Source organism: Vicia villosa, linkage group LG6 (assembly GCF_029867415.1).
Source record: "Vicia villosa cultivar HV-30 ecotype Madison, WI linkage group LG6, Vvil1.0, whole genome shotgun sequence".
Classification (NCBI taxonomy): Eukaryota; Viridiplantae; Streptophyta; class Magnoliopsida; order Fabales; family Fabaceae; genus Vicia; species Vicia villosa.
Genome location: NC_081185.1, coordinates 114,745,737 through 114,761,897, shown reverse-complemented (window position 1 = coordinate 114,761,897; position 16,161 = coordinate 114,745,737). Strand labels below are relative to the sequence as shown.

The 16,161-nt window shown below is 35.6% G+C and overlaps 1 protein-coding gene across 1 annotated transcript; it reads left to right on the top strand.

Moving 5' to 3' along the window:
- The first annotated feature begins 236 nt into the window (after positions 1-236).
- LOC131614423 (large ribosomal subunit protein eL24-like) lies at positions 237-15,740 on the top strand. The gene is made up of 6 exons (XM_058886005.1): positions 237-279; positions 2,249-2,261; positions 8,727-8,802; positions 8,932-9,031; positions 9,262-9,414; positions 15,709-15,740. Exons 1-6 carry the CDS (start codon positions 237-239, stop codon positions 15,738-15,740), a joined length of 417 nt encoding a protein of 138 aa, XP_058741988.1.
- Positions 15,741-16,161: the final 421 nt, after the last annotated feature.

The window sequence follows — 16,161 nt, the reverse complement described above, 5'->3', positions numbered from 1 at the left end:
TCGCGTGTGGGTGTTTGCGCCGCGAACAGCTTGGCAGAGTGCCAAGGAATTTTGGGACGCTCAGTTCACGCCGCGAGATGGTGATGGCGCCGCGTGCTGTTGGTGTTTTTGAGATATTTTCTAAAAAGTTCAAAGATGCATAACTTTTTAACCGTTTGTCCGTTTAATGTGCCGTTTTGAGCTAAACGAACCTTATAGGATAATCTATATGATGATGATTGATTGGTTTTAGAATGATGATAATACATGTATGCTATTTCTTATTGATGATGATGATTGGTGCAGATACATGTATGTTTTCTATATGATGATGATAGGATTGTGATTGAATGGTGTTAATATATATGAACATACTTGATGATGATGATGATATTGATGATAATGATGATGATGGTATAATTATGTTATATATGTTGCATTCATTCACATTCATTGATGATACTGTATCCATAAGGGTGTGTTGGATCAGTGAAGGGCATGATTCCCATTGTGTGGAATCTGTGCTGGCAGGGCCGTATCTTGATGATGTTGGATCGGTCATGGGTTATTCCCATTGAATGATGTTGGTACCACATGCATAGTGTCAGTCCATTCATATGCATAATTTATGACATGATTGGAGGTATTCCAGTGTTGTAAATGTTGATGATGTGTTGGTTGTTATTTGATTTGTTTGATTGTCTGTTTATGAAACAATTGGGTGAATGATGCAAATGTGACGTGTTATTGCTTTATAACCTTATAACATTTGTTAATTATGACGAGACTCACCCTTACATGTTGTCATTTTCAGATTGAGGATAGCGGATGTTCGACTCGGTGAGGATTAGCTCATGAGTCAGGGTTTTAGTTAGCGTCAGGTGTCATGCTCTGATAGTTGTAACACTGGGAACGCTTGTTTGTAGTTTTGATTGTAACTCTATACTTATTTGTTTTGGTTGAAGTCTGATACATTAGTGATAATGTTGACTTGATGAAGTTTTTCCGCTGCGTAGAACATGGTTTTGATTAATGGGTTATGATTTCAAGTGTTTTCAGTAATGTATGACTTATACTGACGTGTGTTTTCATTATTTATGAATTGTGATGCCTCTCTACATGTTACTCTGATTTAATAATTGTTTAATTGCCGCGGGTTGTTAGAGGGGTGTTATAGACGGCAACAAAAGTTCTCAAATCCGGATTTTTCTGGCCAACTATTTTCAAAGAAGCCCACCACCATGCAAAGAATTGTGACAAATGTCAAAGAGTTGGGGGGATAAGTAAACGAGATGAGATGCCACTTCAAACTATTATTGAAGTAGAAGTTTTTGACTGCTGGGGCATCGATTTCATGGGGCCATTTCTTCCTTCTTTTGCTAATGAATATATTCTAGTTGTAGTGGATTATGTCTCCAAGTGGGTAAAAGCCATCGCCACACCAAAAGCGGATGCCAAAATAGTGCTAAAATTTTTAAACTGAAACATATTCACACGTTTTGGCATGCCTAGAGTGATTATAAGTGATGGTGGATCTCACTTTGTTAACGAGCAGGTAGCGAAAGTGCTGGACAAGTATCACATCAACCACAAGATAGCATCACCTTATCACCCCCAAACCAACGGCCATGCAGAGATCTCAAACAGAGCAATCAAGAATATTCTAGAGAAGACTGTGTCAGAATCCCGTAAAGACTGGTCGGTAAGGATTAATGATGCCTTGTGGGCATATAGAACATCATACAAAGCACTGACGGGTACATCTCCTTTTCAAATGGTTTATGGTAAGGAATGTCATCTCCCGGTAGAGGTGGAACACAAAGCATTATGGGCCTTACGATTCTTCAATAGAGATGATAGTTTGGCTTATAAGAAAAGGAAGAATCAACTTCATGAGCTTGAGGAATTCAGATACCTAGCATATGAGTCTAATAAAATGTACAAGGAAAATATGAAAAGGTACCATGATAAGAGAATCAAGAAGAAAGAGTTCAAGGTGGGAGACCATGTTCTACTATTCAATTCTAGACTAAAGCTCTTCCCAAGAAAACTAAAGTCTAAGTGGTCAGGACCGTTCATGGTTAAGGAAGTTAAACCATACGGTGCCATTACTATTGAAGATAGTAAGACTAAAGAAAGTTGGACCGTTAATGGAGAACGGTTGAAGAACTACCTTGGGGGAGAGTTTGACAGAGAAGTGTGAACAATCTCACTTTTGAGCACATAACAGAAGGATTTCGACCGTCGAGCCATGCGACGTTAAACGAAGCGCTTGTTGGGAGGCAACCCAATGGAGTAAGTTCTTTTGTTTTGTTTTTCTTTTATTATTTATTTTTATCATCAAATCAGTACAATGAGAGTAGGAAGGAGTATGAATCAAACATTAAGGGAGGAAGGTGTAACAATTTGTTAAAAACTGCAAATAGGCTGTAATTCGCAAAGCCGCGCCGCGAGTATAAAGGGCGCGCCGCGAGGCCAAAAAGAGACTTTGGCGCGGCGCCGCAGTACATGTGTGTGCCGCGGTAATGCGAAATTCAGCTTTTATTTGGAAACTGTACATTTCCCCCTCATTTTGTGTTTCAAAACTCCAACGCTCTTCAGAGCGAAAATCCTAGATTCACGGTTTTCATCAAAAAATCTCGTTCATTCGCACTAAATTCAGAATCAAGGTATGTATCTCTTCCGTTATGTTTGTGTTAAGTACCAAGTATGTCAATTTGCAATCCTAGGCTTTAGTTAGTAACAATATATGAAGGATTCATGGAAAAATTTTGAAACCCTAAGGTAGATGACAATGATCTGGTGTTTAATTGAGACTGTATGAGTGATTGAGGGTATTGGGAGCCTCAGAAATGGCCCATTGCAGTCAAACCCTAGCAGTTGCGCCGCAGCCGCTCCGCGGGTAACTGCAGTCTCGCCGCGACTGGGTGAGAAATTCCCACATTGTTCTATTTTTCTGATCCTAACATACTATCTGCTCTGTGTTGCTATTTTTTTGTGTTAATTGCAGATGTATCCTTCCAAAAGAGGACGCACCAAGACAACAAGTTCTGGTCCTAGGGGAGCACGTGCTTCAACCGGCTAGGCTGATCGATTTTTGAGTCGTGCTCAAGCGGACAAATTCAAAGATTTGGGTTCCCAAACCATCTTAACTGAGAAGTTGGTTACAACCTTAGGACAAGGAGGAGGTCCTTACGCTACTATGTGGGATTACCTTGAGCATAGAAACTGGCAGTGTGTGTTTGAACCACACACAATTATTGACTATGACATAGTAAAGGAATTTTATGCGAATGCTATCAAAACCACGGATGAGACAGTAGCATATTCATATCAGTCATTTGTGAGAGGAAAAACAGTGGCGTTTGATAGAGATTCAATTAATGAATTCTTGGGTGAACCACTTCAATTAGCAGAGGATGAGAAGTGTTTCTATAGGCAACATGTGCTTAATTGTGCTGACCTTGTAGAGCAGATCTCTAAAAACATATGCATTCCAGGACGAGGACCAGAACTTAGAAGGCAAGGAAATTCGACCAACTACAACAGGAAGGATCTGAACATCCATGATAGGGGAATTCTGTCTGTGGTTTTATACAATATCAGGCCGAGAATGCATGTGACCACGATTCCATTAGATGTGGCATTCCTGACGAGCGTCATCATGTCTGAGCATACCGTTGATGTCGCATTCATTCTTTTGAATGAATTGCGCCGAGCAGCACTAAGCGACATACAACATGGCATTAATGCCAAATGTGTGCTTCCCCTTCCCGGTCTTATTATGGGATTATGCAAAGAGGCGGGGGTAGAGTGCTCGGGACAAGGGCATCATGTGATTACCACTTTTATTGATGATGTTTTTATTAACAGGTTTTGTGCAAAGCCATTCTACAAGGACCAAAAGGCCGCAACCTCCGCTTCTCAGGATGGACCATCTGCATCTACAACACCACCTACTAGTAGTGCACCTACATTTGATCCTCTGGTGGCTCATCACTATTACTCAGCCATGTTTGAAGCCAACCAGAGGTCCCATATCTTCTTGCATAATGGTATGCAGCAGCAGTACAGAAACCTTTCTGCTGCCCCTGAGGAGAGAACTTTCCCGACCCGGGAAAGCTATTTCACATATTGTGGTTGGCCGGAGTCCAACCCTTTTCCTGTGGGGGGAGTGCAGATGTGGAGACTGACAACCAGGAGCAAGAGAATAGGGAGGAGGATGCAAATATTGATGCTGATATTGATTTGATGTGGTGATGGGAGAAAGGAGTGAGATTAGTTTGTTTATGATAACTGATGAGATGATAATTTCTGTTTATTGTTGATGTTTTAGTTGTTTGATTGATGACTAACCTGTACTCTGGTGAACCTTAGGGTCACTATGACTTGTTTTTTTGTGTGTTGGTATTGAAGTTTATGTTAAGTATTACAATTGTTTTGTTTCTGTGTTTGTCCCAATTTAGAGTGAGTAGTTCTGAAAACACAAAGAAAAGCTCAAGTGAAGAGTAATGAAAGTACCAACAATGGAGCAACATGTATGAAAGTGATAGTGAGTGAATGTTCAAAAAAAAATTATTTTGCTTGCACTTTCTTTTTCAATAAGTAACAAGTCAGGTATGAATTTTCAAACTCAAACTCCTAGTATGTGCATGAAACGTAGGTGATAGTAAATACTGACATAAGTTCTTTATGGTACACTATTTTTGTTGGATCAGCTTAGCCTTAACCATTGTGAGGAAAACTTTCCATTGTTTACTATATGCAGGAGACCATCGATTATTTTGACTTGTTTGTATCATGCTAAACCAGTTGTCGCGTCGTTTGTGGAAATCTGTGGAAGTGATTTAGGAACTTGTTTGAATCTGAGAGTTTCTTTGAGCCGATTCCATCTTAAAATTTCTCTCCCTCTGTGAGAGTGTGATCCTTTGATAACCATTCTTTGAGTCCGAGGTCAAGATAAATTTCATCATATGCACCAAGGAAATACCTGGTGAGTTTGATCTTAATAAAAAAGTTTTGTTTGGACCATCAACCATAAAATTTGGTGATGTGTTTTTCTTTTACCTTCATAGAAAGTAGTGGAGCATTCATAGAATCTGACTACAGGTTGATCTCCAAGTTGGGGAGAATCATAAAAAAAAAAAAGAGTAAGTCTATAGATGGTGATTTGCAAAGTACGAAAGAAATTCGTAGCTTGAAAAAAAAAGAAAAGAAACAAAAGGAAAACAATGTTTGGAAGTAAACAATTGTTGAAAAAAAAGAATAAGAAAACATCGAGCTACGAATAAAAAAGGGAAGAATGAGTGAGAAAGTTTGAGGTATAAAGGAAATAGGAAAGGAGTTATGATTCGGATGCTTCCCTATAATAGGAACAACCCTCGTTTATCTTCTTTTCTTTGAATCTAAAACCACATTACAACCCTGGAAAGACCTTCTGATTCTCGGATTCCACAGGACTTCATGCTAACAATATGGTGAATGTATGATATGGATTCTTGTTGATTTAATTGTTTGGATGAGTGTTTAACCCCTATATTATTCATCATACTTTTTGATGAGAGTGATTAGTGCTGATTCAAGTGCAATTGTGTAGTGTTTTGAACTTCTGGAGGTAATTTTCTTTCAAAATCTATTTCATATATGTGTTCTGAGTTGCAGGGAGATGAGGAGTATCTGATTTGGGCGCTGAATTGAACCACTTGAATTTTTTTTTTGAAAAAACTTGTGGCATGATTGTTGGTATGTTTCGTTGTATTCATTGAGGTAAGTAATTTTGTTTAGGGACAAACAAAACTCTAAGATGGGGAGAGTTTGTTAGGAGTGAATTAATGGTAAATTTATGTGTTAAAATAAGTAATTTCTTTTCTAAAGTAATGCAAATTGTGATAGATCCATAGGTTTTTAGTAAGAATTAAACTGAATAAGTTTAGTTCATGCTGTAAAGAAAATCGAATCACTTGTGGGTATTATTGATGCAGGTTTGGAGCTGAAAAAGAGTTTTATAAGAACATGAAGAGGAAAGAAAGCTGGAAGTCTCAAAGGCAAAGCAAAAAGAAGAAGTTTTAGCAAGGGCGCGCCGCGGGAGTCCAAGACAGCGTCGCGCCAAACTCACTGTTTTTGACCGCGCCACGGTAATCCGTTGCCGCGCCGCGGACGCGACGTTTCAGGCCCAAAAATTATAAATAAAAGCCCTAGTCTTCAAGTAAAGGGAAGGATTTGGTGAGCGAAGTTAGGAGAGCATTCTGATTCTGAAGCTGAGAACAACAATTGAAGGTGGATTCTTTACCAATTGAAGACATTCCTTTGATGAAGATGAATCCCTCCATTAAATCTTGTGTGTTCTTCATGTCTATGGAGAGCTAAATTCCTCTTGTTGAGTTTAAGGAAGTAGTTAGCCTATGAATATGCAATACCATTGATTAATTCCTATGAACAATTGTTTGAATTTATTATCAATAAGAAACCTTGTTTTTATATTAAATTATTGTGGAGTCTTTGATCGAAAGAAAAGATTCTAACTTTTGCCCTAGGTTACTATATTGATTCAGTCCCAATTTGCAGAGATGGAATTGTGATTGAGTTTTCATAATTATCGTTCTTTATTACTATTATCGATATTGATATTCTGAGAGATCGAATCTCATAACGGTAAAAGTTTATCTAATTTGATTTGCAGACATGGAATCATATTTGAGGATAAGTGAAGATAATAATTCAGATGATTGTTCAATTGTGATTTAATTAACAAATTGTATAGGAATAGGTTGATGAACCCTAAAGCTCAACATATCTCTTTAATCGTTAACAAACTTTCAGAATTTGCATTTAAATTATTGTTTAGATTTAATAGCATAGTTATAATCATAAAATAAATTCAACTACTTTTTCTCACTCAAAATAACCAACTATAGAACGGAAGTAATATTAAACCAATCCCTGTGGATACGATATATACCGAAAATATTTACCCACAAATACTTTCAACACTGGGATCTCGCTATTCCCACTATTTCCACTTTTGGGAGTCGGCCGCTCCGCTACGCTATCCGGGATCCCGCTATTCCCACTATTCCCACATTTGGGAGTCGGCCACTCCATTCCGCTATGTAGGATTAATAACTTTGGTAGCGTGGAGATTAAAGTACATAAATATATAACTTGTCTCTAATATGAAGTTATTCTTTGTACTTTAGTATTCAATAAGGATTTAAATTGCAGTTGTACATATCTCTAAAATGTTAGTATTTAAGATTGAAATTCTAATTATGATGTTAAGTTTGCTTATTGAATGATAGGAGGGCTTGTGTATACTACATATTTTATTAATATAGAAAGTTGATATATTTTATGTACTATCTATGCAGGGTTGATTGGCTGGTCCTTAGTACTTGAATATGTCAGACACTAAATACACCTTCTATTTAAAGTCTCATGTTATAATTCCTTAAAAAGTCCAGCAGTATGATTTAGAGTTATTATGTCACCCATCCAAATTTCTTTGAAAGTAAGGTTTCACAAGTGTAAGTGTAAGATACCTTTAGTCTATTGCTTTCCGTTTACAATTTTGTTTCCATTGGTTTAAAACTCTAGTAAATTGACTTGATTGAATTGAAAGTAAAGATTATCTGATGCAAAATGTTGATATGGGATAGACAGTTATATGATTAGGCTGCACTTATTGGTTGTGTTGACGACTTGCCAACATTTTTATCCTATCAACATATTTTAAGGACTGATATTGTTGTAGACCCACTTGCAGCAATTATGGTATTCATTGTTGTTTGGATCCTCAACTTATCTCTGTTTTTTTTAGTTCTGGTTGGTGTAATTAATTTGTTTCGATCTCAAGTTTTCTGCGCCACATTTTGGAGGTTTTGTAAGTCTCGAGTATTTTCTAAACTCGCGTGCTTACGGAAACATTATTCATGTTATATAAACTTGAAAACATTATTATTGTTTCCAAGTTTGAAAGAATGAGAGAATGAGAGAAAGTCATATCCAAACTTGAAATCCTCACGGTTACCAGAACATTATTATTGTTTCCAAGTTTGACAGAATAAGAGAAAGTCGTATTTCTTACTGTTTATAAAACATCTCCGACAGTGTACAAGATTTCCTTCTAACGATTTCAACCTCAATCAGTGTTTGTGTATTTAAATTGAAAAGTTAAGTATGTTTTTGGTCCCTATAAATATCTTAAATTTCATTTTTAGTCCCTATTAAAAAAAAATGGCATATTTTAGTCCCTATAAATTTTTTATGCATGTAGTTTTAATCACTGCTATTTTTAAAATTTTGAAAAACTGTTTAATTACCCTTAAACTTTTAAATTTTTGAATATTTTTTTTCATACGTGTTTAGAATGCTTTAAAATATTTATTTACCAAATTATATAATTTTTAAAAATATTTTTAATATTTTGAGTTTCTTTTTTTTCGAGGAACTTTTCCTAACGTTCTAAACATGTCTGTAAAATAATTATTCACAAATACACATCGATTTTATAGTAGAGATTAAAACTACGTGCATAATAATTTCGTGGGAATTAAAAAATGTCATTTTTTTAATAAGGACCAAAAACAAAATTTTATAATTTTATAAGAACCAAAAACATACTTAAATCATAGTTGTGTTTTTAATTTAATGCCTCCCTAAGTAACTGGACCATTTAGTGTTTGTGTATTTAAATTGAATTAGTAGTTCCCTCCCCAATGTAGTAATTAGTAATGATTTTGTTATATTAGAACTGAACTCTGCCGATTCAGTGGTGTAAAGATCTACCCCGGAAGAGGCATCATATTTATTCGTAGTGATTCACAGGTCATATGATTTTGATATGTATTGAGTTATGGGTTTACTCATTTATTTATTAAAATATATGTGTTGTGTTTGATAAGATTTGTTTAATCTTAGTTTTACTAATATATAAGCTCTTTGTTGATTTTGCAGGAATTTCTAATTGTGAACTCGAAATGTAAGAGGTATTTCCACAACCGTTTGAAGCCTTTGAAGCTCACATGGACTGCCATGTTCAGAAAGCAACACAAGAAGGTGATTGCTTAAGACTTACACTGATACGTTTTTAATTAGACAATATAAAAACTTAAGCTTCTAAACATAATATTTCAATCTACTTAAATAGTTACAAAGTGAAGAATTTTTAGTTTACTTGTGTTGAGTTTCACATGATGTTACCATGCACCAAGTTATTACCTTAGATCATCTTGTCCAATAGTACTACAACTTATTTCATGCTTCAATTTTATGAATGTGGTGTGCAAGACATTGCCCAAGAGGCTGTGAAGAAGAGGCACTACGCCACCAAGAAGTCATACTCTAGGTTCATTGTTGGTGCTACCTTGAAAGTCATTCAGAAGAAAAGATCTGAGAAGCGTAAAGTTCGAGATGCAGCCAGAGAAGCTGCTCTCCGTCGTGTTTCTTATATATGCATCTAGCTGTTTGAAAGCTTTTATTTTATTTTTACAAACATCTACTTTCCAACCTGTGTCATGTCTTTTATTTATGAAATATCATTCCGGTTTCAGAGTTTTATCTGCTCTTGTTTTTTCTCTTACAATTATTGATTACATATCTAATTATATGAGCTCTACCTGCAGTGAAATCAAATATATATTTTGTTGATAAAAATTATTACTTAATTATTGTATTTCTCATTGCCATTTTGAATTTGTCTAAAATTGTCTATATATTAAAGTGAATATATAATTAATAAATTATTAAATTTAAAATTATTTATATATTATGTGAATATATAATTAATAAAATATATATTTTGTTGATAAAAATTATTACTTAAGTATTGTAGGGTAAGTATGTTTTTAAGGGCAGATTCTGTATTGGCTTTGGAGGGTAAGTCTGTTTCTAAGAATGTTATGAAGGCGGCGGAAGCTAATGTGGAATTTAGGGGCAGGAATGGATTGGCGGGGCAGGAGGTTCAAGGTGCGGGCCGGGTGGAAGTGGCAAATGCTCTTGCTGCTGGATTCTCGGGTATTCCTAGGAGACGCAAAGCTGTTTCATTATCTCTTAAAACTAAAGTTAGGAGGAAGGGAAGGAAAAAGAAGGGCGGCAATGTTGTGGAGGGAGGTAAGCAGGTGCTGTGTTCTTCTTCTTTTCTTTCTGGCCCTGTGCAGCAGATTGGTAGAGTAGTGGATGACACTGTGGTGAGCAGTTCGGCTGGTCCAGTGTCAGCTAGTGGTGCGGTTGGTTGCAATGATCTTTGCGCGGCTGATTCAGACATTGTTCGGTGCAACCAACGAATTCTTTGTAATTTTGGTCTGAAATCGGGGGAAAAATTATGGAAGGCTATCTCTAATTTAGGAGTGGTTCCGGTAGACACTGTTGGTAGTTCCCAAGATACAATTGAGGAGTTTAAACTTAATGAAGCGATATGTTCTCTTGGAGGGAAGGAAAAATTTAAGCCTTTATTATGATTATAGGATCTTTAAATATTAGGGGGGAGGAAGTTGGATCAAGAGGAAACGTATCAGTTGTATCATTCAAAGAGGCAAAGCGGATGTGTTTTTTATTCAAGAATCTAAATTGAGGTCAGTGTCGGATATTGTGGCTAGGAGTTTCTGGGGAAATTCGGATGTTGATTTCTCTTTCTCGGAATCTGAGGGAAGGTCGGGAGGCATCATTATTTTATGGAAAGCTAGTACTATTTCGGTTGTTTTCAGTTTTCGTGGGACGAGCTTCATGGGTATTAAGGTTAGTTGGAAGAATAAATTTTATTATTTGGTCAATGTTTATGCGGCTTGTTCTTTGTCTACTAAGCGTAATATGTGGAAAGAATTGGTGGACTTAAAACAGAAATTTAGGGATGGTGATTGGTTGATTGGAGGCGATTTCAACGCTATTAAAAAAAGAAGTGAAAGAGTTGGTAGTTCTTTGTATCTTCATAGATCGGAATGGGGTGAGTTTTCTAACTTTATCGATAGTTGTGGTTTGATTGATGTTCCTTGCAAAGGAAAAAAATTCTCTTGGTTTAGAGGGGATGGAGAAACGAAAAGTAGGTTGGATCGCTTTCTTGTTGATAGTAACATTGTTTCTAATTGGGGAGTGGTGGGGCAGCTAATTGGGCAAAGGGACGTCTCGGATCATTGTCCGGTGTGGTTGGTTATTGATAAGGAGAATTGGGGTCCTAAGCCTTTCAAGTTTAATAATGAATGGTTTAATAATAAAGATTTTTTGCTTTTCGTGGAGTTTGAATGGAAGGCTATCATAATTAGTGGTAGAGGAGATTTTGTCCTAAAGGAGAAATTTCGTATTATTAAGGAGAGGCTTAAATGGTGGAATATTACCGTTTTTGGCAAGTTCGATTTGGAAGTGGAGGAAGGGGTGCGAGAGTTGAATGAGGCGGATGATTGTGATGTTTTTGATGATGAGATTCAAGCCTTAAAAAGAATTGCTAGTAGTAGACTTTGGTTGAATCTTAGAATCAAAGAGAACATGCTTATACAAAAATCGAGATTAAAGTGGCTTAATGATGGAGACTCTAATAGTAAATATTTTCATAGTGTTATGAAAGAGAGAAGGAGGAGGAATCATATTGGTTCTATTACCACTCCAAGCGGAATCATTGATGAAGTGGGGGAGGTTAAGGAAGAAGTGTGGCGGCATTTTGATAGTAAGTTCAAGGAAGCTAATTTTAGTAGACCGGTTCTTGATAATGTGGAGTTTAACTCTTTGTCTTCGGAGGAAAGCGCTTCCCTTGAGATTCCTTTCTCCGAGGAGGAAGTTAAGGAGGCGGTGTGGAGTTGTGAAGGATCGAAAAGCCCGGGGCCGGATGGTTTCTCTCTTCTTTTTGTGAAGAATTGTTGGTTTTTTTTTAAAGGATGACTTTATGAATTGTTTTAAGGATCTTTTCTTGGGTGGTGCTTTTTCGAGGACGATTACTTCTTCGTTCTTATCTTTGATTCCAAAGTCTTCTAACCCGTTGGGGTTGGACGACTATAGACCTATTTGTTTGGTTGGGTGCATATACAAAATTATTTCTAAGGTGTTGGCCGGTAGGATTAAAAGGGTGTTGCATTCCATGGTTTCAACTAGTCAAAGTGCTTTTGTTCCGGGGCGCCAATTACTTGATGGAGTTCTAGTTGCGAATGAATTGGTGGATTTATCCTCGAAGGAAGGTAGAAGTTGTCTTCTTTTCAAGGTGGATTTCGAAAAGGCGTACGATAAGGTTAGTTGGAATTTCCTTAGATTTATGTTAAAAAGGATGGGTTTTGGGGAGATATGGATGAAGTGGATGGAAGTTTTAATTTTCTCTAGAAAGATGTCCGTTCTTGTTAACGGTAGTCCTACTAAAGAATTTGTGGTTGAAAGGGGGTTTCGACAAGGTGATCCATTATCTCCTTTCCTTTTTGTTTTAGTTGTCGAAGGTCTCAAAATCTTAGTTGATAAGGCGGTGCTTAACGGGGATTTTGTTGGTTGTAATGTTAATGGTAAGTGTTTCGTGGACATCCTTCAATTTGCGGATGACACTCTTTTGGTAGGAGATGGTAGTTGGAAGCATTTGTGGGCCATTAAAGCGGTGTTGAGAGGTTTTGAGATGGTGTCGGGTCTCGGTATCAACTTCAACAAAAGTAAGCTCATTGGAATAAATATTAATTCTCGTTTTTTAGATGTGGCTACATCTTTTCTTTCTTGCAAAAGGGAAGAAAAAGTGTTTTCTTTCCTAGGGATTCGGATTGGTTCTAATCCTAGGAGGGTTGATTTTTGGAGTCCTTTGGTAGATAATATTAGGAGGCGGTTGAACTCTTGGAAGGGGAGATGGCTTAGTTTTGGGGGTAGATTAACTCTTTTGAAATCGGTGCTTGGAAGTTTACCTATTTTTACTCTCTCTTTCTACTTGGCTCCCAAAAAGGTCATTCGGGTGATTAATAGAATTCAAAGCAATTTCTTGTGGGGGGGTACGGAGGAGAAGCGAAGAGTTCATTGGGTGGGTTGGGATGATGTTTGTGCTCCGATGGAAAAAGGTGGGTTAGGTATAAAAAGACTAGAAGAATTTAATTTGGCACTTCTTTCTAAATGGAAGTGGAGAATTTTGGAGGATTCTAATTCCATTTGGTATCGGATGCTTAAAGCCCGATATGGGGACATCAAGATTAGGATGGTTATTGAAGGAGGTAAGAATGATAGTTATAATTCGAAATCGGTGTGGTGGTCGGATATTTTGTCTTTGGAGAAAAAAATGCCGGGTGGTCTTTTTGTGGATGGTGTTTCTTTTCGGATTGGTGATGGCTATTCTACACCTTTTTGGGATTCCCTTTGGTTGGAGGAGGGTATTTTAAAGTTGTTATTTCCGTCTTTATTTGCCTTTTCTTTATTACAGGATGTATCCGTTGCTTGTATGGGAGCTTGGAGAGGCGATGTGTGGGAATGGAATGATTTGGGGATCCCTTTAGTTCCTTCGGATTTGGAGGGAGATGTGATTTCCTTGAGATCTTTGTTGGATCTTTATCGTCCGGTTGCGGTGGATCCGAGGTCGGGGGTTGGTGTGAAGGACCGTGTGGTGTGGCGTCCGTCGGTTGATGGATCTTTCACCGTTTCTTCATGCTACAGCATTATGGAGAAAGAGTTTTTGATGTATGGTCCACCTAATCGTTATGATTTTGTGGCTTCTTTCGTTTGGAAGGGTGACATTCCGCTAAAAGTCAAAGCTTTTGGTTGGAAATGTTTCAAGAATAGGATTCCTACAAAGGCCTTGTTAAAGATTCGAGGTATTTTACCTTCTAACTCTAATCTTAGTTGTGCTTTATGTGATGATGATTTAGAGTCTCCTGTCCATCTTTTCTTCTTATGTCGGAAGGCGGATGATGTTTGGAAGGAAATGGCTTCTTGGATTGGTTTGTCTAATTATAAAGAGGTGGATTTTAAAGAGAGTTTTTGGAAATGGAGATCTTTTTGTAAATCCAAGAAAGTTAGTAAACGAAAGGTGGGTTGTGTTTGGTTGGCTATTATATGGAGTATATGGCTTTGTAGGAATGATATGATTTTTAAGAACTTAGTATGGAATTCTCGGGATGTGGTGTGGAGTTGTAAAGCTCTCATTTGGAGATGGTCTTTTATTGGGAATATTCCCCATACCAATTGTAATTTCTATGAGTTTGACAAAAACCCTTTGTTTTACTTAAGCTAGGTTTCAATTGGTGGGTAATTTTCCCACGGGGCTTTTGTTCCCCCTCATTGTAATCTTGTTCTGTGAACTTTTGTTCTCTTCAATATAACTTGCTTACAAAAAAAAATATTGTATTTCTCATTGCCATTTTGAATTTGTCTAAAATTGTCTATATATTAAAGTGAATATATAATTAATAAATTATTACGTAATTTTGATATGAATTTCTTATGTTAATCTCAATTAATTATAGAAAGAAGCTACAATCACTAAAAAATACTCTCTCCATTCTTTATTATAAGCAAAATTTCACATTTTAGATACATTAAATAATTAATGTATCTAAACTACATATAATCCTAATACATTAATGATTCAATGTATTTAAAAAGTGGAATTTTGCTTATAATAAGAAATGGATGGAGTATGCAATAAGTAAATATATATCAGCAAATAATATTTGTATATATGAGCAAATAAATATTTGTAGTTATTATTGATATTGAAAAATATTTGTAGTTATTACTTATGGGTCATGTTAAATGTGTCTTAAGGGCACATATTAATGATATTATAATTAGAAAAATTTAAGTTTAATAAAGTCATGTTTAAAATTTTAAGAAATTAAATGCATGTATTCTAAGAGAATATTTCTAATTATAGTATCATTAAATGCATGTATTATAGGTAAATATTTGTAGTTGTTAATCATATTTGATTTTTCATATATATGTTACATATTTATCTTTAAATATTTATAATTACTAATAATTTTATAAAAACAATTACTATGTCATTAATAACCAAGCTTTATGAAATAATTTAAAATGTGAATAAATTTATTCGTGCGGATGCATACAATGTATTTAGCTTTTCAATTTAACAAATACTAGTTTGTCATTTATTTTACCCAAACTCATTCTACTTTAATTTTTTTGTTTGTTTTTAAATGCTTTTTAAGTAATTTATTTTGCTTGAGGTGTGTGAAGTTTGCGGCTATTGAGTGATAGAACTGTTAAATTCATTGATATAATTTTGTGAAATGCTAACCAATGCCCTCAGAGCAATGGTTAAGCATATCAAAATAGTAAATTTATCTCGGTAATCATCATATTTAACGTATTGAAAATTAAAATATTAAACTTTCTATAAAATATTTTCTTTTTTTAAAATGCTTAACCAATGCCCTCCCAATTAACTTTAGTTATATGTTAATATAAAATATAATAATAAAAACATACTAATAGTGATAGCGAAAATAATTTATCATTTACACAAATTCATTCTAAAAAAAATATTTATTTTCAACATGTTTAATATTCAATAGTTATGACTAATTTATTTTCATTTTACAGGTACGAATGATAATGATCTTATCCGTGCGGACGCACGGGTTTTACTAGTTATAAGTCAAAACTTAAAGAAATGAAGACAGCTTGCACAGAGCATGAAACCTAGAATTGCAATGTATTTGTATAGAGCAAATGAAAGAAACAGGGGTTCATGCTCAAATAGGGGTAGATTTCTAAACCTCGTCAAGTAAGATTTCACAAAAGTTATCTTCAATCATTAGACCCATTTACAAGACATGAAACAGAGACTGAAACTGAAAACATAAACTCATAACAGAATGTCAAAAGACATGCATACAGAGAAAGAATGAAACAAACCACCCACTAATGTACTAGTAAAAGATATAAAGATTGCAGGAAAACATGTACTAAGAATTGGTTCTACATGACATTTTACAAGTTTAGCCAAAAACCACAAAAAGAGATTCCTGAAAGTAAAAAATCACTCTGCATTTCTCTGAAGAAGTCAATCCATATCACTAACAGAAACAGAACATCATAAACAAAAGTCTATATTGTGCAAATTCATAAATAAAGCAAATCACTTTTAGCTTGAGATTTTGTTAGCTTAAAAACTAATTGTCAACTGATTTTCTAAACTGAAAAATAGACGTCATAAAAACTCATCCTAGCAATTCAATAAATTCGGTATCAAGATGTCAAGAAAAAAAAAGAGTAAAATAATGA

Excerpts from the sequence above, each read along its gene's own strand:
- LOC131614423 (XM_058886005.1), top strand. The coding sequence starts at position 237 with ATGATAATACATGTATGCTATTTCTTATTGATGATGATGATTG. Across the intron at positions 8,803-8,931 it reads TTATTCGTAGTGATTCACAG|GAATTTCTAATTGTGAACTC; the intron begins GTCATATGATTT and ends TTGATTTTGCAG. Across the intron at positions 9,032-9,261 it reads GTTCAGAAAGCAACACAAGA|AAGACATTGCCCAAGAGGCT; the intron begins AGGTGATTGCTT and ends AATGTGGTGTGC.